Here is a 21774-nt window from a genome sequence, read left to right on the forward strand (position 1 = left end):
CCAAATTGAGATCGCAATGAACTATATAAAAGGCACTTAAGCAAAACTCAAATAAATATTAAATCAAATTAAATTTACAAATAAACTGCAGCTGCTACCGTTAATTACACTCAGATTGACAAAAAAAAAAAACATAAAAGAACAAACCACTGCACAACTCAAACGCCTGACAAACAACAATGTGAAGGAAACCCCTTGCTGGTGTGACAAGTCGGTTGATCCTGATAGAATAAAAACCCGACCATGAAAAAAGATGAAGGAAAAAAAATGAATTGGAACTATATGATACATATGGATGTGGAGGACGAAGGAATTCTATGCACACGCTTCTGCAGCTCAACTGATCAACTGATTGATGTAGGAGTGCAGCCCAGGGGCATGATGATGGATGGTATTCGAGTTTTGGACAAACATGGGTATCACTCTGACCGTTGGAGTAAGAACACAAAACCGGAGTTTTCGCGAATTAATGATGGAGGATCGACGTCAGTGTCAACTTGTTTCATTGACTTGGAGATGTCATCCACAGTGAAAGGGATGCTGCATCGATATTTAAAAAATAAACGTGGATATAAATTGTGTTTGGATAAAAACAGAAACTAGGAATCAAGAACTGTTCAAGATGCGAGAAAGGAGTTGGAAAACACTACCTTGAGTCGTCGTCCAATAGGAAAGAACTGCTAACAGAATTGTTGGAGGCCTCGGTCATCATAATTCTCATACTTGAAATAACCTGTGCCGTTACATGGGAGAATTGCAGCAAGAGAACAGACAAGATAAGCAGAGAACAAAAATACAAGAATACCAAATACAGGAATGGAAATTAAGAAGTCCAATGCTATCAGGGCCAGGAATGTTAATGTAATTCAGTGTAAATCAAAATTAACCTACTTCTGAAGACACACTGTGTGTGCCATATTTGTCATCCCAGTACATTGTACTGATCCTGTATAATTGTTGTATGCTGAGCACCTGAAGAAGCAGCAAGAAGGAATTTACAAAAGAGAAAGCAAAAAGGAAAAGGAGTGTGCAATACAAAAGGGTAGTTCTATTGAGAAGAATGACTCACAGGGCAAAGTTCTTTCATTATTTCATTCAAGGTCTTTTTGGGCTTTTGATGTATGACCTGAGTTGTTAAGGAATGAAAAGAAAAGGCAGGTTAGTGAAATCTTTGATAATAAAGAGAGATGTTTATCAGGCACAAAGAGGCCATAAAAATGAATCTCACCAGAAATTCAACGGCCTGTCTAATATGCTTCAATTCATCCCAGGCTGAGCCTGCGTACTGTATGTAAGAGGATTTTAAGTGAGACATTTGGAAGACTGCAAGGAATAAAAGGGTATAAAGGGTTGACCAATTATCACCTCCTCAGTTGCATAGGAGCACCACTGTTCTAGTTCAGCCAAACCTGACTTTACATACTCCCCGTTACTGAATGAACAGCACTCCCGTCGCAGAAGAAGACTGAAATGAATAAGAAAAGTTGGTTGATTTAATAAGAAGGGATAGTAAACTTGACACTGGGTTCTTGTTGATCAAACAGAAGCGTGGGGAAAAAAGAAAGACAGCTTAAATGCATTCACCTGTTGAATAGCTGAACATTAATGAATGAAAAGATCTGTGTGAACACTTTGCGGACCAAGAAAGGAGGTACCTGTAAAACCAGACATGAGAATGAAACTCTTGTACAAAAATCAGAGTCATAGCCATTATTCACGGAAATAAGGCACTCACATAGTTTGCTTTCATTGTCTTCAAGTAACTGTTTAGGCTTTTCACAATGCTTTGCCAATGAGCCATCAAAGCTTGTTGAGCAACAGCATTAGCTTGAGAACGCCCTTTTACTAAACTTGCCCGTGATGTCCTAGGTGCCTGCATGGTATGAGAAAGTCAAAATCTCTTGCATGGGGTCCACAACAACTCACAACACATTGTCTCAAGTCCTTCTAGGAGAAAGCTATATGTTTGAGGGTATGTATGGGAGGGGGTCATCAACATATTTAGCAGTTAGGCCCTAGGAAAGAAAACATTAATAAAACAAATAAAAATAAAAGCAACAATAGAAAGACAGTGTTTCTTCATAGTCACAAAAATGTCTTCAGGGCTTTAAGAAGGTCATAAGGCCTGGTAACTTGGCTATCAATGACTAATTTTCTTGTCTTAGCAGCATATTTGGAGCTACTACAAACACAACTGAAAAGGAGTCTGGACTCAAATGGAGGATTAATTCTAATTCTGTTGAGAAAAAGTAATGGAATTGCAATGACAACCTGTATTTGTTTATATTTCTTGTTTCTGAATCATTTCAAATACATCATCAGAATTCCTGGATGATAAAATAAAATGGCACTTACTTGGATACATAATCCGATCAATGGGGCAATTTCTTTCTTTAGACTGTCTCTTATCATTCCATAGATCTTCTCAAGGAATGCAGTAAGCTGTTGTTTGAACAATAGTGCTGGATACTTGGCCTCAACTTGCCGTAAGTCATCAGGTCTACCAAGCATTCGCCCATTGAGAAATGAGATTCCAGCACTTTGAGGAGGTGTGCGTAACCCCTAAAATCATTTTTAAAATAAGAAGAAGAAAATGACATGTTGATAGATGCTACAATATATGACATACAAATTAAAAATGACTTTTTCATACTTGAGACATCCTCCCAAAGAGAGAAGCTGATGTTGCTCTCCGCCGTTGAGGAGTCAAGCTAGCAGCTCCACTGGCTTTGAGTGTGTGTTGGAGAAGCAGCAACAGTGTGGATGAATTAGATAGCCAATATGCTAATACATCATTGTTATCATGAACCTTCAATGAGGTAGAAATTTCCAAATTAGTCACATATAAATCCAGCATCAGAACTTGTTATTTGCAAACTCTAAATACCAGGCATCATGGTGTTGACTACTGTGACAACGGATGACATCTTTTGATAACAGTTAAGACACATGTTTGAAATCCATAGAGTAGTGGCTTACCTCTATAGCTGAAGCAATTGTTTGAATGATGCGATCAAAAACGCTAGTTCTTTCAACTTCAAAGGATCTCCAGTGAAGAAGGCACTTGTATATGACACAAGCAGCAACTGGTTTGCTGCCAGAGAATCCCAAGTTTTGTGTAATACACCTGATCAGCAAGTCCTGGTTCTCCTGAACCACAAAGATAGATAGTGAGAAACAAACTAGAAAAAAGATGAATAGAGTTCTAGTCTTTGGGATCCAAAATGGAATAAAAAAAATAATGATATGAAGTATGCATTGAGAATGCACTATGTATCATTCATCCCAGCAGCACTTACCTGATGCTTTTCATTCAAAGATTTCTGTGGTTTTTCCTCAGATTCAGTTTCACGTGGGTTTGATATAGAAAGCGTCAAGTCCTGAGATATAGCAGACTGTAAGTAATACAATTCATCTCTCACTAATGATGTATTTTATGCACAGTTAGTTTGTCCACTTACCGATGCAACCTTCATCTCTCCATTTACAATATTTCCATTCTCTGGTGTCCTCTGCAAATTTATGAATAAATACTCAATACACATTCCCATGTGTGTTCTATAATACACGGAAATAAACAATGGGCAATGACCTAATATTCCATTGGTACCTGGACAATTGTAGGCTTCGGTAGTGCAGATACAGCTTTTCTAGTTGGAGACATGGCCAGTGCTTGCTGACGTAGTACTTGATTCTCTGACTCTGAATTGGAAAGCTTCTCTTCTAACCTGAATTATAAAAGATGACCCAACTTAAAAAGACTCATCAGTTTCAAAGCAGAACAAGAATTACAATCCAGCAGACACACAGACATCTATCAAGAGGAGAACTTAACCAGAAAAGGGGGAAGAGTTGTATTGAGTAAATAAAGGTATCAGCTGATTGTAATGGCTTTTTCCATCCTTTTAAAGCAATAAGAACGACAGTGATTAATATGCAACAGTTCCATACCTCTGCATAGAATCTTGAAGCTGATCCATTTTGCGATCTGCATCTTCAAGCTTTTTAACTAGTTCTGCATTCCTGGCCTCAGCATCTGTACTAGCTTTCCTAGCCTCTTCTGCTGCCTTACTTTCTGATAGCAGTAATGCCTGTATAAGTTATAGAAGTTCATTCAGTCAGTTGATTCCACAAGTTCAATCTTTGTCGGTTATTAAAAGAGGTTCCCAAATGTGGCCTTAAATAGATATCAAAGAACTCCCAAATGATAAATTATCATCATATTCATATACTGTAGACTTCCCTCGGTGAAAAACCACAATGCCCTGAGGAATTCCTACCAGCAGATGTCCCTGTACTCAAAAGTAAATTGTCTAAGTGCTCCAAGTAAAGGATGATGGGTGCCCTAAATGTGTGCCATAGCACTCCTTATTTCCAGAAAATAGGAGTAGAATGAAAAGAGGCGCAAGCTTGTAATCTTTGATTTTCCACCTTTGAAATGAACTTTTGCTCTTGTTTGATGTGACAACTCAGAAAAGCTCTTTAGCAGCTAGGTCAACTATTAATAGATAATTAATGAAATTAAATTAAGCACATAAACATTTAATCCCACAACATTTACCAAGCCGGAGTGAGGTTTTCCTTCATATTGAGTTTGATCTGAATGATAATTTAAATGTCATCATAGAAGCCATGACATTCTCAAAGAGGATGCACCTACTCTAGAAGTTGGAAAAAGCTAGCAAAATGAAACTCCATGGATAAATCAATAATCAATTAATTGATTACTAAATCTTCTACAGTAGTAACATAATTTCAGAAAATTTAAATGTTCCACTAAAGCAACCAGTCACTATCCCTATTAATGACACATTAACTAACTGAATACAGCTCCCACATACGCACATCAAAATATAGCCTTTTCAGTTGGGAACAGTATCATTTTTATTTTATTAACAGATTATGATATAATAAATGAAGAAATCAAAGGAGGATGTGAATATCAGCATAGAATTGACCATCATCCAAGATAAACTGTCTACCTTCAAACTCTCAACCTCAGCTGTTAACAAATCAATCTTTTCTGTGTCTTGAACTATAACAGGGGTCTCCTTAATCACTGGAGGTGCTTCTTCAATAGCTTTTCGAGCTGCCTCTTGTTCTTTGATAACTCTAGCATTTGCTTCTTCTACTTGTAATTGCATTTCATGCAAAGCATCCTGAAACTTAGCAATTTCTTGGGCCTTTGCCTCTTCCAAATCAGTCTGTATTTCACATAATGACACACACAAAAAAAAATTCCAATTAATCATATTGCACTTCATTTTTCCATCTAACAACATACTAGATTTGAAGGCTAAAATAAAATGAAATGAGTATAACCCTTAATCGTTTCTCAAACTGCAGACGCCATGTAAGTTCTTCTACACGCTTTTCTAGCTTGTCTTTTGCCTCTTTGAGAGCCCCTGTTTCTCTAGCAGCCTGAATAAATTTACAGTAACAGTTATAACCCGAACTTATTCCTAACACAATGCATGATGCACTACATATTTCAACAATGACAAAAGAACATAAAAGAATATGATCAGACCATTTTGAGCTTCCTAAGCTCTCTCCGAGCAACTCTTCGCCTCCAACCACATTGAGAAACAATTGCAGCTTTCTGAAGGCTCTTATAATAAGAATATGCCCTGTGGCAACGCAAATGAGCCTGCACATTACCAATGAAGATTAGTTACTCAATTATCAATTATCTGAAATAAGCTCCATGAGAATAGGCATTAGTACTTCCAATGTGTTGCAGCAACTAAATTTTACATTTGGCACCTAAAAGTTTCGTTGGTTCCTTTTCTGAATTCTAAGACAATGCAATCAAAGGAGATGCAGTAATGGAACCTGTATAAGAATTGCCGCCTTAGTTTGCTTTCTGAATCTGAATTCATTGCGAGCAGTCATTGCTCTTAAGCCTGTCTGCAGTGTGATTGCAGTTGACCATACTGTTAAATAGGATTTCCTGGCAGTATAACGTCGTAAATTCTTTTGAATCCTCACTGCTGATGCTTCTCGACGCATCTGCTCATACAGCTTGCAAGCCAATTTACCTATTTTCATTAGAAATAAAAGAACAAAGGAAAAGGTTACAATTTGCATCAGAATTTCAATTGGCAAGAAGAAGCAGTTAATAGAACATAAATTAGTATCAGTGGGCAGTCCATCCAGAAAAACCTGAAACCAATACATGTGGCTGATGCCAACAAACATGTTTTCCTTGCAAAATCTTAAAGGGTGCAAGTTTCGAGTAAGTTCCACAGGAACCAATTGGACCATTGATGGCGTGGCTTTCTTTTAAATAAGTTCTTAATAAACTTAAGAAGCAACAAAACTAAGAAGATACCTCGCCATTGAGATTGCAGTTGAATGGCAGCTTTGCGTAATGCCATAAACTCCTTGCGTGCAATATATGTACGAATTTGCCTCTGAATGATTCTGGCTGCATTTCCAAGAACCTCTGCTCTTCTTGCATCCAACTCAGCCATCTGACCAGCTCTTAAGAAGACCTTTGTCTTGCCTACCTGCCAGGCCAACCATGTTGAACTAAGTATGAAATTGGAAACCCCAGGACCTCATTTGCCAAAGAATCAAATCAACTGACTGATTTACAGATGGAAAATGAAGCAAGATAAAGTGTACAACATCCTAGCATACAAACTAAAAGGAAACAAGAAATCAAAAAAATAAATAAATAATTAATGACAAGTATAGGACGTTATGTAAATACTGAATGGCTATAGCTATCTGAAACATCCAGGGCCAATGATTCTCCTAAACAGCATGAACAGAATAATGATTACAAAGGAGAACTTGAATCACCTGATAACCTTTCAGTCCCTTTTTATCCAGAATCATTTGGCATGCAACTTTGTCATCATAGCTGTATAGGAATAACTTAAAACAGTTAATCCAAAACAATAGCAGGTTGTACAGGTAGAAAAACCCAAGATTAGAAGGAAAGAAATTTTTTTTTTTGATAGGTATGACTAGAAGAAAAGAAAAATGAAAGAAGCCCAAGCGGTGTGCCATTAGATGTCACACCAACTTATACACTAAACAACTAAATAACCTTTTTAAAGTACCCATCTGGATTGATCCCTAAAGTTACAAAAATTAGAAAGTAAAGAACATAAACCTACTTTCCTTCCAAAACTTCTGGAGCAAGAACACCAAAACGGAGAAGAAACTCATAGAAGGTTCGCCTTGTGGGATATCCAGCACAGCTGATCCTAATTGCCTCGAGGACACCCTACAGTTCAAATGACCAAAGAAAGCAAAAAGCAAAATCTACTAAATGAGCAGAGATATAAAAGCAAATGTTAGGGGCTTGTTTGGGAACTTTTTCAAAAACAATTCTCAAAAATATCTTTTGAAAACAGTTTTCAAAAATAGTTCTCAGATATTTTCTAGAACAAAAGTTTGTTTAGGAACTTGGAATGTTCTCAATGTGTTTTCTATGTTTTTAAATATTTCTTAAAAATAACTATTATCTGATGCTACATTCCCAATCATTATCCATGTTTGTACAATTATTTTAAAAACAGCCCCTAGAAAACAATTTAAAAATGTTCTAAAAAAATACTTGTTTTCATAACAAGCTCTCAAAAAACTGTTATCCATCCAAAAATTGTCAAACATGTTTTTGAGTCTAAGAAACAATTTTTTTTTAAGAACAAAAACTGTTTTTAGAAACAATTCCCAAACGGGCTCTTAAGTTTTTCACATACTAAGCACAACATATGAAGCATGAGCTATTGCTATATGATACTCACACCACAACGTAATTGTTGGATTATGTTCAAATTCTCAAAGATAGCAGGCTTGAGGACATTGTTTGGCTTCACACATCTGATATAGTGAGGCTCAGTTGAATTCAAGGTCTCCATCAAAGATTGAAGTTGTAGCTGCAATTTTCAAAGGTTCATCATTTTTTGTCAGAATATCTCCAGAAGACCAAGGAAAATTACTGTTTATTGAGCTGTTTAGCCCAATCATTACCATGCATGCTACATCAATGTATCCAGTATGTGTCCGATAGCTATGATCATATGAAGAGCACCGCATCACTTAAAAAAGCATTGTGTTTGCTGTGTTATACCACAAATCTAGAAACAAACCTAATTCTAATTCATTTTAGTAAAGTTTAAATTGATCATAGAATTCTGACAAGCTAGAAAACTAAGAAACAGCTCCTCTTGAAACTTCCTACCTGATGCACTTCCTTAAGACCTGATTCTAAATTAAGAGAGAGAGAGAGAGAGAGAGAGAGTCTAAGAATGATGTCTACCAAGTCAAACTGCATAGAGTATCATCCAAGTCAAATGTGAAACTTTTTTTTCCAATAAGACTACAACATTTGGTGCATTTACAACAAATTGAATATCACTGGGACAAGGCAGATGTACAATACAAAAAACTGAGGACTACATGCTTTCGTGATAATGTTGAAAACAACAAAAAATTTCATGAAGGAAAAAGGGGTCATGTCATCACCAGTTTAACTGAAGGGCTTCAAGGATAGTGTGCAACATCCTCATGGTTGCCTAGCAAGAAGCCTTGCATCTTTGGGTTGAAAGACTCCCTGCAGCTTTTCATTGACTTTGGTAGTGTTTGTTTTTTTAACTTAATTTTAAATAGAACTTAAAAACTAAACGGTGTTTAATAGTATTAAGTATTAAGTTGCTTGTTTTTTTTAATATTTTATTTATATTACGTATTAAGAAGCAAAAAAAAAACAAACAAACAACCAGGTTCACTTTAGTTATGATGGTTTACTTTTAGCATTCAAAAAAACCAAATATTTTAGACTTTTCTATTTAGTCAAACAATTTAAGAAATAAGTAATAAGTCAACAAAAAATAAAAAAATAAAAAACAAATTATCTAAAATCTGAAAACAAGTTACTTTCAGCAAAAAGTTAAAAAAAAACAAACAACACCTAAGTCCCCCTCATTCATTGACTCTGTTCTTTGGATTCATAAGTTTGGAACTGGAGCACATTGTGCTATTTCAGTTGGAGGTCTTGTTTTAAATTCTACACAATGCCTGAGTTTGCTATCTTATCAGGCAGGGTCTCTAGTATCTAACTTTTGCATAATGAAAGCATTTGGGGTATCTTTGCCCATGGATTTGATCAATCATGTGTCAAAGATAGTATATTCTTATTTTTATGTTCCTGTTTTTTTTCTGCTATCCTGGTATTTTCCCAGTGCCATTGACCATAAAATATATTTCCATGCATCTCAGGACTGGATCAACAGTAAGGATCCAACCCTCAAGAGAGTAACTTGGCTTCTTAACCAACAAGCTGTTCATTTCCTCCATGTAAAGAGTGTTAAAGGAGAAAGTATTAACAATACCTTGAAACGTGAACCAATAGAAGAAAACTTGGATGACTTTGATGATTCCTCTGGAAGAAGAGGAAATAGGCTTGCCACAAAGGGGCACTTTGAGGCTGACAATAGATCTTGATGTTCTGCCACCACATAGTCCTTGTTTTTGTCAAGGAACAGATCAGCCAGATATGTTACCTGGAAAAGAATTGGAGAGATATTTTAGCAAAATCCTATTGCATTATGGAGGATATGAACAAAAATACACAGGACCATATACTTACTTCCCCTGCATAGTGTGAGATGCTAAAACTAGTACGAGAAAGCTTAGGTTTGATAAACCGCTTGTTATTTTTAAATGTCTGGTACAACTTCTGAGCAAATGTTTCATGTGTTGACTTTGGAAACATGCTGCATGAAGCAAATCAGAAACATCAACCCAACCAAAAGAAAGAAAAGAATTCATATATACACAAGTACGTATTAATGTGTATGAAAATCCTCCCGTACAAAATAACAATAGAAATTTGAATTCCATTAAACTTTAAAAATGACAATGCATCAAACTGATCGAACACTAGCTCTTACCAGGCTTCATCTAGAAGTGCGATAATTCCTCCAGGTTTCTGCAAAGATTGAACTTGTCAGTTGGCATTATATGAAAGATCGTCTCATAAGAATGAAAGCAATTTATAAACCGATTGTGAAAATACAGTTTTGAGGATGTTTGATGACCATATAAAACATTGTCTATAATAATTGATTTCCAATTAAACTGACAAGCTAACAATAATGCAGCAAGCAACATGTAACACCTTCTCAATCAAATCCAACACGTCTTGATTATCCACAAATTCGATATAGCTCCAATTTATTTCTTCTTTCGTATACTCTTCCTGCTCCATTTTAAAGACATGCTGCAAACATAGAATTGTTCATAAATTTGATTAAACAAGGCCAGTCATAGTATCCAAAGAATTAATGAGAACTATACCAAAGTAATAAAACCTGATTGAAATGTTGTTGCAGTTTTTCATTTGTAAAATTAATACAGAACTGCTCGAAACTGTTTCAGATGAAAATTTGTCAGCACAGCACCAGTGAGTATAAATATTTTCAAATGAATTTCTAAATTAAGGCTTACCTATTGAACTTAAAACTTTCAAAACCATAAATATCGAGAACTCCAATTAATGATTTTGAGTTTGGATCTTGCCCAATTGAATCATTAATTTTATTCACAAGCCTGTAGACAAAGAAAAAATTGTCTGAATCTCAAACAACAAAGATACAATTTCCAAAACATGCGTTAGACCCAAACAAACACATAATTTTCTTAATAAGTATGTTTTCTTTTATTTTTATATGTAACCGTATTTACACAAAAACAAGCAATAATAGTATAAAAGTGCATTACCAATCAAACAAGCGAGAGTATATCGTTTTAGCTAAGGCATCCCTGCTACCCAACGCAGAATCAGGATCAAGCGGTCTAGTAATAACTTCTTCTGGTGTCACCATTACACGCTTAATCATTGCATCTTCCAAGCCCTTGGCATCACAGCTGTCATACAACAAAATATGGTATGAGGTTTCACAAAACACAGATATGAGAGATGAAAAAGTATTTTCAAAACACAGACAACAAACAAGGGGCATACTTAAGGAGCTCTGCTGTCATGTTAAGGTGAAACCTAGACTCTTCATCCTTAATAATGGAAGAGTCAATGTCCTTTCCCTTTGCAAATTCAATATTACCAAGATGAAGAACAGCAGCTACAACCCTAAAAATTGCCTCCTGAAAAGAATTATTTATTTTCAGAAATTTGAGTGCACCACTATTTCTTGGAACTACTGGTAAGACAAACCTGCTCTTCCTCACTGATTCCAACCACATCCATGGCCCTTCTGGTTGCATGATATTCATGAGCATCATTTACTCCATCCAGTTCATAGCAATTAGATTGATTTAAATAATGGAATGATTTAGGGTTTCCCAACTTATACTTCTCTCTTTCCTGCAAATTAGATGTATGATGATCAACTATCAATCACAATTATCAGCACTGGCAGCACTTAATATGCTCAAGCAAGTGTAAAAACAGTCCATCACAAAATGAATTCCAACACAAGGATAAATACCTCAGGTGGTGCAGCACAAAGAAGGTAAAAGCAATGGTAATTTCTTTCGGGATCTGAAATTTGGCAAACACGAGACCTTTCAAGCAGGTAAGTTCGTATAGCTGCCCCAGATATCCTCCCGTTTTTATCAAATTGGATCTCAACAAATTTGCCAAAACGACTGCATTGTGGCAACAAGATGAACATAACATAAAATGAAAAGCTCCTTGATATAATAATTAATATTGCTGGGAAATAGCTATTACACAAATGAGAACAATGTAATTAAATATAGGCTGCATTTCTAACTAGTGTTTCCAGAACTGAACCGAACCAGTCAATCAGACTGATTGAACAACGAATATCCACTGGTCCACCTGGTTTAACCACCAATTATTGTCCCAGAACTGTTGAGAAAGATATTGTTTTAACTAAATCCTTTTATTCTCTTTATTGAATTTATTCATTTATTTGATGTTTTTGTCCAAATTTTTACATCACCGGGAAGGCGGCTGAACCATTGAGACAGAAACCAGCCCTCAAATCCAGGTTATTAGATGAGTCCCAGAGTAAACAAATACTCACCTTGAATTGTTGTTCCTAACAGTTTTTGCATTGCCAAATGCTTCAAGAACTGGATTGGACTGCAAAAATTATGAACCATAAACAGTGATTCAGGAACAGACCCACCACATCTTAAAGCTTGTGATATAGAAGTGAAAATTTTGCAGAAAGAAGTTTAGGATCTACTGTTGCAAGCTAAAAATGGAAGTTCCAAACTTACTTCTAGAACTTGTTGTTCAACTGTCCTTCCTTCTACTCCAGATCGACCACCCAAGTATGCAAGATATCTCATGAGCATCTTGGTTGTCTCAGTCTTACCGGCACCACTTTCTCCACTTACCAGAATTGAGTTGCTCTTTCCCTCATTCATCATTGCCCTGATTATATAATAATACACATATCACAAAAGCATCACACAGAAACCTAATATCTACTACAATAAAAGAAAATTACCTAAATGCAACATCTGCAACTGCAAAAACATGAGGGCTTAGCTCTCCAAATGTAGCTCCTTTATACTGCTCCATCATGTGTGTATCATATAGATGTGGTAATCTTTGAAAAGGGTTTACAGCAATCAGGATATTTCCAGTGTATGTCTGGGAAAGATAATCAGGAAATGGTCTGATAAAACTATCTACAAGTTTCATCCTTTATTTTACTTAAATCAATTTCATAATGTAAAATCATAAAAAGATAAATTATAATATCTCACATAGATTTCATTAAGTTCATATCTGGTAGCCAAGTTTTGCAGAACTCCTGGTTCATGCAAATATGAAAGCTTTGTCATATCATCTACACCTCCAGGAGGAGCTTCAGTATCCTTTGGAAACACTTTTGATATATTTGTGACAACCTGTAATCAGTTTCCAGTCAGCAGGAACTATAGAACCATAAATTAGAATTTCATATTTAAGAAAGGAAGTCCCTTTCTGATTCTGATATATGGAAACAAACACAATTCCACTTTGAAAAAGTTTAAAATTGGTCTCATAATGAGGCCAGGTTCTATATAGTTATTTGGAATCCAACAACTTGAACAAAAGTATTTTCAATGAGGAAATACAGAATTAAATAGAAAATCAAAGGGTAAAGCCCATCTTCATGCATTGTATTCCAAAACTAACAAACAAAAAGAAAACAAAATAAAAGCATAAAACTATACCAGCAAATGCAAAAAGTTCCAAAGTTGAAGAAAATATGCCCGGCTAAAGCAATTTAAAATCAAGAAATATAAGGACCAAAGCAGAATATCCTTTAGCTTTGAAGCTGCTCATTTATGGATAATTTTTTTTTTTCTGTTGCACTCCTTCCAAACCACCCAAATGGGGCAAAGAGACAGTGCCCTCCAAATAAGAACTGTTTCAACATTTGTTGACATGATTCAACAATACAAAATGAATCTTACACTAAGTCAACAACACCAAACCATCCAAAAAGGGGCAAGAGAAAATATCACAGATAAAATATACTATGATAGACCAAAAATGAAATAAAAGGCGAGCCACAATTCAGCAAAAGCTGTACAGGTGACCCACTTGTGGTTGCCCAGTTTTAATTGAGGTGATCCACAATCAAGCATCTGTTTCTAATTGAGACCAAAAAATAATATTAAATAAAAATCAAGGAGTAAAGGAATAACTCTCCCCTATAGAAGCAACAAAACCTAGAAAACAATCTCACCAAGAAAATGCCATTAGAATTCCTTTCTGCAACACCATACACTCCAAATTGATATGAACTTTGATTAAATAACTCTTGGGAACAATAAAAGAGAAAAGAAAACAAAGACAACCTATTCCAACTTAATTTGTAAACATTTCACATTACTTCAACTAAGGACATGGCACCCACAAAAAAATTTCTAACCGTAATAACTAAAAAATTGTTCTCTTCAAGATGGGAGTCACTCAAAAGAAAAACAAACAAAGAATTCCCTACTAGTCAAATCTCTTTTTGAAACCCAAATCTTTGACAGACCCATCAAACCCTTTCATAATTGCTTCCCAAACCTCTAACCATGATTTCCCCTTGCCTTAGTGGAACACTAATCAGCACTTCTACAATTATACTTCCAAATAACATTTTTTTTAAACATTTGAAATTTTTTATAAAATTCCATCAATCCCCAAGATTCTGAAACCTGTATGCTTAAAATTAAAGCTTTGGTTCCAGAATTCCGTTGACTTTTGAGTTTTTAAAATTTAAAGGTTTAAACTTGTCAAACCTACTACAAAAATGTCTTTCCATAGTTACTGTTGAGTTATGTCAGTAAGCCTTGAGTTATGTGAGGCTGCTCCACTTTCAGTTTTTCAAAGATAAAATGAATGACAATAAAGAGTGAATTAATTGAAGCAGCAGGTTTACTGGCTGGTGTCACACCACCAGGTTGCCTTGATAATGAAGTTTATATTGGTAGAGTTCACATTAGAGTAACTGTCTATTGAAAATTATTCATATTGTGTTACTTATCAAAAAAAAAAAATTATTCATATTGTGTTGATAAACTCTTTGGAAATTTCAATTGCATCCCAAATCAGATCATTTACACAAACTACAATGTCCATGACATATTAAGAAAAGAAACAACACAAACTAATAGCACTCACAGTTTTCCCATTTGTGATATGAACATGAACCTCTTGACTATTAATCCGAAACACTTCTCCATCAATCCATGCTAACACTGGATCTTCAACCCATACATGAGAACCCACAATAATGTTAACTGGTGCTGCCTGCAAACATACGAGGGCATCAGGCATGTAAAAAACAAATCAATGTTTCAATAACCAATGATAATTAAATGAGCTTCAAAATCTTTACACAAAAAAAAAATTCAGGGAAAAAAAAAGGCATCATAAAATTGATGTTGCTAAGGTGGCAAGGGAGTTTCTTTGACAAGGCCAAGAAGAAGGGTTTGGAGGTTCACCCCTTTATGCTTGTTTTCAAGTGGCTAGAAGAGCAGAATTACAGGATCTTTGAAGGTTTGGAGAGCTCTGATTTGTTGAAAAGATTGTTATATCTCTTTTTCCTTGGTTCATAAGCTCTGGAGTGATGTAAATTAATCTTTTCGAGATTCCACAGATAGTCTGTTTTCACCTATTGTAGTTCCTTTCCCCAGTTTTTGTCACTTAGGTGCTCCTTGTCATTTCCTGTGTACTGAGTTGCACCCTCTCTCTTCCCTTCCTCCCCCCCACACATACATTTTTCCATATACATTATTTACTATTTGATTATTTAAAAAAAAAAATGAATTTCTAACATGTATAATGTAATGGTGCATTAACCATCCCATGCTATATTTAAACAAACTCTCAAGAAAGGCATATATAGCACAAGAATTGAGGAAGAATAGGAACTGATTCACAAGTTACAACTATATTGTAGAGTTTCCAAATAACTACCTCTGATGCAGATATCTAACATGTTTTTTTTGTAATGACTGAATATTTATGGTAGGTAACAACATCTTCACAAGGTTCCATATGAATTTCATAACATAATCATCTGGAAGTTCCTAAAGGAATATACTTAACAAATGGTTTGTTTATAGAAACAGAAACCCTCGTTTACCCCATCTTGGTGTTAAACCACCAATTTGGACCAAAAGTCCAATGTCTAAGCTATTAAGTAATCAATCGACAATGTATATTGACCCAACTTATATGGGCTAAAGCCATAAGAAATATGCTTTAATAAGAATTTGATGCTAGGAACAAGAATTCTCATTTACTACCTGCTTTAAGCTATCAATCGAAGATGAGATCAAGAAATGGGGGAAGTAAGATGTGAAATCATAACATCCCAAAAAATGGGGGAAATAAAGCAATGAGGTTTGAATTCATAACCTCTTAGAAAACCAGCTTTTAGTATCATGTTAGGCTATTAATTTGACCAAAAGGCTTAAGCTATTAGGTAATGGGCGCTAATGATGTATATCAAGTAGATTCACTTGGGCTAAATTCGTAACCCCTAGTTAGATTTGGGGAACATCAACCATGTTGGGTCCAGAACCAAAAGGAATTCAGTTATTACTCAATATCTGAATTCTACCAATATTAAGGAAAGCACAAGCAATCAACTGTAATGGCAGCAGCCCAGACACGCCATTGTATCATCCACTGTTGCAAAGGCCATTATGACATCCTCTATCTCTATATCTGCCACTGAAACAGCACCAATTGTGTGGCCACAGCCCCCATTTCTATGCCAACGACTATTATCATTTCCCCACAAGACCCCTTGTTTAAAGATAAGATAGCTGTTGAGTGCCAACACCATCATGCACACACAGGAGTTCTTTACTACTATTTAAGAAGTAGTATGATAGGCCCACACTATGTGCTGCCTACATCAGTGCCATGTACCTCAGCTTTCGTCATTTATTTCAACAATAAGTTACAAAGCATTCCTGTACCAGAGAAACCGTGGATTTAATGAACTTACTAGAAAGTTACCCATGCGGAAAATCAAAAGCATGCCTAACTGTTCAGTTTAGAAAGAATCTAAGTTGAGATTAAATCAAGGAAAAAATCTAACTAAAATAGGTGCCTCAAGGACCAATCATTTATACTTATCCAATCTACTGCTAACTAATATCAGGAATAAGCAAAGGCCAAGAACCCTTCAACAAACCCTTCTGGTACTTCAGCACAAGCCAGCTCTAAGATCCATCTCTTGGTCATAGTGATTTGATGCAAGCCTGCTCCAAGAGTTATCACTTAGGCTTAAAGGTGGCATTATCACACCCCAACAACCCCTCTCCAACATGATGTTCCCACGAGTCAATCCATGACTGATATGAATTCTTGTGTCGGACTTTGACCATCTCATATGAAAACAATTAACGCTCAATGAGAATAGATCAAACCTTTTATGGTATTTGATGTTACATCTTCCAATCTTGTTCTAAAAGCCATCCCCAGGGCTTAACCAGCTACATTTTTCCACCTCAACAAAATTATTTACTTATCATTAAATTTCCAAAACTGATGTTGCAAAACAAGGGATGCATGCATTCCCGCTTGTAGCATTTTGATTGGTGATAGAACCAATCTTTTATCCAATAATGTGATTGTTAAGAATTCTAAGTGATCAAATTTCACATCCTAGGATCTTTCCTAATAAATATCTATAGATCAACTTCAGACATGGATGAAGCAATACACTTTTCCACAACTACTGTTTGGTCGAGAAACTAAAGAAAAGCAGAAAATTGCAATCTTAATGCTCTCTGTTGCTTATGCTTCCAAATACTGAAAAAATCACCTCACCTCAATTCAATCAAGAAGTTGCATTAGCCTAGTTCAACAATGAAATGTATTAAAAAAATCAAATTAAATTCCTTCTCCTCTCCTACATTTTCGCGGCAACCAAACGGATCATAAACCAACTAACCAAACCAAACTCTCACAACTCCTGCATCCACGCCAGAACTCCAAAACCAAACAAACACACACGTTTTCCACACATAAGACTCAAACAAACAACAACTCAATCCAACAAATCAACCAAAACACAAACAAAACAGCTATTGGCGTATTGCTGGGATTACCATTGCCGATTGCGCAGAGCTATCCCGTTCTCTAACTCATCGGAGTCCGAACCGAGTCGACGAGAGCTCCGACTCAATGAGTCGGATCGGACACGAACGGACCGATACTTCTGGAGTTCCGACGACGATTCTCGCTATTTCAAAGCTTGAGAAAACGGCAATGAGAAGAAAATAAAGCTTTTTCTCTGAGGATTTCCCCCCCTTTTTCTCAGAGATTTTTGGTTTTTCTCTCTCCAGAAAAAATGAGGTGAGAGGCTTGTATACAAAAAAAGCGAAAGCTGAAGCTGAAGCTTAAGTATGGAGTACTTTTTCTCGCTCTATACTATTGTTCGTGGTCAGCTGGTAGGACACACAAGTTTCTTGTATTTGCTTCTTAACAATCCTGATTATAAATTTAGGGGTGATGATTAGATTCTAATTAAGGAATTTATTTGATTATTTTATCTGGGCACGCACTTAATATTATTTACGTTATTGCCATTCACTTGTAGAAGAAATAAATAAATACCATATTTGAATTTCTTGTAATAATAATAATAATAATATATAAATTTCTTGCAATAATAATTTATTTTTACTTGTATTTACGGTATTAATAATAACTGAAAATAAAATATTTTAAATAAATTTTATTTTTAAAATATAAAAAAAAAAGTTTAAAACATTTTAAAATCTAGAACAAAATTTTATTTTTAAAAACTGTTTTTATGGATCATTTTGAAAAATATACTCATCCTTACTCTAGGCATTTTTTAATGAATAATATAAAAAGAGTATAATTTCCCGAGGGATTGTCTTTCATAAATTAAAATATATCGTGATTTTCATCTTATAATATGAATTAATTAAATTGTGGTTGGTTTAAATTTCTAACTATTCATGAAATATAATTTTTTTTTCTATTAAAAAAAATATAAAGAAAAGCAATTAATAGTTGCACCTAAGTCCTACCCTCATGCATGGACAGCAAAGGAAAACATTTATTAAATAATACTTAGTCATTAAGAAATAAAGGAATAATTAAAACCCATCAATTTTTGGTTGTATCTATCTACCAATACGATACACACAAATTGAAATCAATAGTTAGGCCCATACGCAATTAATTAAATTATTTATTTTAAATGATTTTATTTTAATTAATTAAATCTGGGCAAAACTGTAATATTGTGGAAAGTGAGGACCAGTTTTTTTTTTTTCACAGGCTGGGATTTGCTAACTTTTCACGACAATGCATTGGGTAACTGCCCACCTTTTGCTAGCGCCTAAAATTTTTAAGCTAGATTTATGGGCGGAGAGGATTCTCCCCTACATTCACTCGCACCGCTTTTAAGTTACACCGGAAGACGACAGACGCCGGTTTTTAGATCTCTGTTTGTTGGTCAAAGTCCATGGAGAATGGTCCAATACAGAGATATTCTCCAACCAATGGAAGATTGACACGTTGGCCAAAAGAGTGGAGGACGTTTTGTGTACGGTCCGAGTGACTTTACCGAGAGTGATGAAGCAAAACGACAGCGAAGATCCACACATGTGGGATGAAATTGAGGCGAAATCACAAAACTGCCCCTGACTCGGGTCTTGACATAGATATATTCGAAAAAATGACCGAATCATTTCCGGTCTGGGGTTTATGCTTTTGCTGGAGTGGACCGGGTTGGATTTTTGAGCAATGTGTAAGATTTCGGGTGATGTTTGAGCTAGTTCAATAGTGGGTCGGGCTTGGGCCTAGATCAATTCTATGCTCCAAACTGCCTAAGATGTTGTTTCTCGTGTTGAACATTTAAATAAGGCTCAAGTTATTGAAAATAGACAATTTCTCTTGTTATATTATTCATATTTTTGTTAAGAGGAGTTAGCTTTTCTTCAAGGCTCGAGAAATAAACTAGGTAAAATCCCACAAGTTTTGAATTCACTGCTAGAAATGAAATAGATAAGATCCCACAAATTTTGAATTCACTCCTAGAGAATTCACATGAAAATAAATGAAAAAGTCACAATGAAAAAAAAATTAATTAAATATGAAAAAGTTTTCATTAGACAATTGTTCTCATAACTATACTTTCGACTTGAAAAGATCTACTATTAACTATTTTACACATTGTGCAATACAAATGTGGCTATCTAAAGTGGACTCTCTAAGAGTGTAGTAACCATATACCTCTTTCTTTTTATTGTTGCAAGTTCTCCTTAATGGAAACATAATCCTTTATAATAGGCAAATCTCAAAGGTAACCATTTGAACAAGCTAATAGGGTTCAACCATTGATCGATGACCTTTTCTATCCGATCCCTCCTCTGAAACCGCTTAGCCATCGAACCAACCATGGTTGAACCTCAAATTGAGCATATGACATGGGGCACCACTTGACTATGCACACTTTGTTGCTTAGTATGACAAATAAAAAGAATTATATTCATTTCTAAAAGGATTTATAATATTAAAAGAAAATAGTATAATATTTTTTATAAGTTGAAATTAAATAATTGAATTTTCTTTTATTTTCAATATATTCATATTTAAATATTATACAATTTTTATTTAATAAAATTTAAAACATACTAATTTTCTTTCATTTTCAATACATTCACATTTAGATATCATACATATTCCATTTAAAAAAAATATTATGTATATGATTTAATTTGATAATATAAAATAAATAAATATTATTGATTGTTAATTCAGTTTTATATATTTTAAATTTTAATAATATGTCAAATATATATTTATCACGTCACCGATTCAATTACGGTTCTGCCAATAACATTGAATAATGGTACCACCGCGAGAAAGAAAAGGTTTTGCATTGATTTTGTTGGTAGAAACGATCTAATCCATGAGCATATGGATCTTATCCTGCTACGTGGAACACTTATTCTTATCTATTCACAGAATAATCTTTGTCAACACCATGCTTTGGCCCCCAGCTTTACCACAAGCACCCCATCCCATCCTTTGAACCAATTAAAGTTAAAGGTTTATTTTTCCCAAAAGGGAATAATTGGACCAGGACTCTGGCCACCTATGTAACCCTTACTCCTTACGAGAATGACAACCACAAAAAGAAGAAAATAGAACCAAAACCATAAGGAATAAAGAGTTTTCTTATTCCAAACAACTTCCTTGATAAGTATTATAAATAAAATTATTTATAATTAAAAGTTGTGAGAACGAGAACATAAATGGTAGAACCAAGAGAGCGATCCTTGAAGGCTTCACGAGAATATTCTTTGCATGGGAGTATGTCATTTCATGCTTCAAGGGTCATGACTTATGTTAATGCATAAGATGGTTATAAGGGTAAAAGCTTTTATCTTATAAATTGAACCGAGGAATAGTGAATCCTTTAAGGGTGCTTAGGCAATAACTATTGAGTAAATGGAGTGTATAATATTAGTTTGTCTCAAGACGTGATGGATATTGATGGTCGGAAACGATTGTCTTCTAAAAGAACCATTTATTGCTAGTTAATTGATGGCCAATAAATCCAATGAGTGATATCATTCGTGGTTTATATATCAAATTCATGCTCATGTTTGACACAAATTTAACGAGAAGTCCTTGTGAAAGTGGTTGTTATAGTAGTGGATGATATATATCAATACTCTTGGCATGAAAGAGAATCCCCAACGAACATTTCTTTACATGAGTATTACACCTATATAGTTTTGTATTGGTTTCGATATTCTTCTTACAACTTTCTTAAACTCTTGTTTGAAGAGCTCTTGGTTGTTCTTCCATAATTCAATGTTCATTATCATTGTGCGTTCAAAAGTTAGCTCGTGCATGCATCATCTCCCACTATCATAGTTGTATTTCCCTTAAACAACATCCATTGTTACAATTTGATGGATAACATTGCCTTGTACCTCAACACTACACCCAAGTTCAAGAACTACCCTTACTTAGACCGAACCACACCTATATATCTATGAAACAACTTCTAGTAGATTACAAGGGATAATAGAATTCATTAGAAAGTTATCTTTGTTAGGACTAAGGAAAGTTATAAGGTTTATCATCCTCAAAGATAATATCATGCTAAAAGGTTGTCTTTATCCCAAAGAGTTAACATCGTGATTTAACTCCTAATTTTAATGTCTTAATGTTCGTCGGGGATTGTGTCAAAATTGAATAATTAAACTCCAACATGTTAGTTATTATATCAATATTATAAAATTAAAAACGTATCTTTCAATGAA

General features: G+C 34.9%; 1 protein-coding gene across 2 annotated transcripts; it reads right to left on the reverse strand.

The window, feature by feature from the left end:
• Nucleotides 1-36: 36 nt before the first annotated feature.
• Nucleotides 37-17931, reverse strand: LOC100243893 (myosin-17). 2 transcript variants are annotated; one of them, XM_010657854.3, is made up of 39 exons: nt 17569-17931; nt 14621-14749; nt 12724-12867; nt 12462-12607; nt 12229-12385; nt 12030-12088; nt 11466-11625; nt 11192-11341; nt 10985-11121; nt 10741-10887; nt 10468-10569; nt 10332-10389; nt 10139-10240; nt 9912-9949; nt 9608-9734; nt 9351-9521; nt 7764-7895; nt 7131-7240; nt 6811-6871; nt 6335-6512; nt 5836-6041; nt 5531-5650; nt 5323-5421; nt 4983-5204; nt 3952-4091; nt 3611-3728; nt 3462-3512; nt 3300-3380; nt 2980-3150; nt 2654-2809; nt 2356-2562; nt 1736-1873; nt 1585-1655; nt 1366-1465; nt 1229-1285; nt 1070-1126; nt 892-972; nt 651-733; nt 37-540 (listed from the first exon to the last, which is right to left on the reverse strand). In XM_010657854.3, the coding sequence occupies exons 1-39, from the start codon at nt 17569-17571 to the stop codon at nt 420-422; spliced, it is 4590 nt and encodes a 1529-aa protein (XP_010656156.1). In that variant the 5' UTR covers nt 17572-17931; the 3' UTR covers nt 37-419. The 2 variants fall into 2 exon arrangements, with proteins under 2 accessions (XP_010656156.1, XP_010656157.1); XM_010657855.3 differs by lacking the exon at nt 17569-17931 and having other exon boundaries at nt 12462-12563; nt 14621-14735.
• Nucleotides 17932-21774: the final 3843 nt, after the last annotated feature.

Source organism: Vitis vinifera, chromosome 11 (genome assembly GCF_030704535.1).
Source record: "Vitis vinifera cultivar Pinot Noir 40024 chromosome 11, ASM3070453v1".
In the NCBI taxonomy this organism is placed as follows: domain Eukaryota; kingdom Viridiplantae; phylum Streptophyta; class Magnoliopsida; order Vitales; family Vitaceae; genus Vitis; species Vitis vinifera.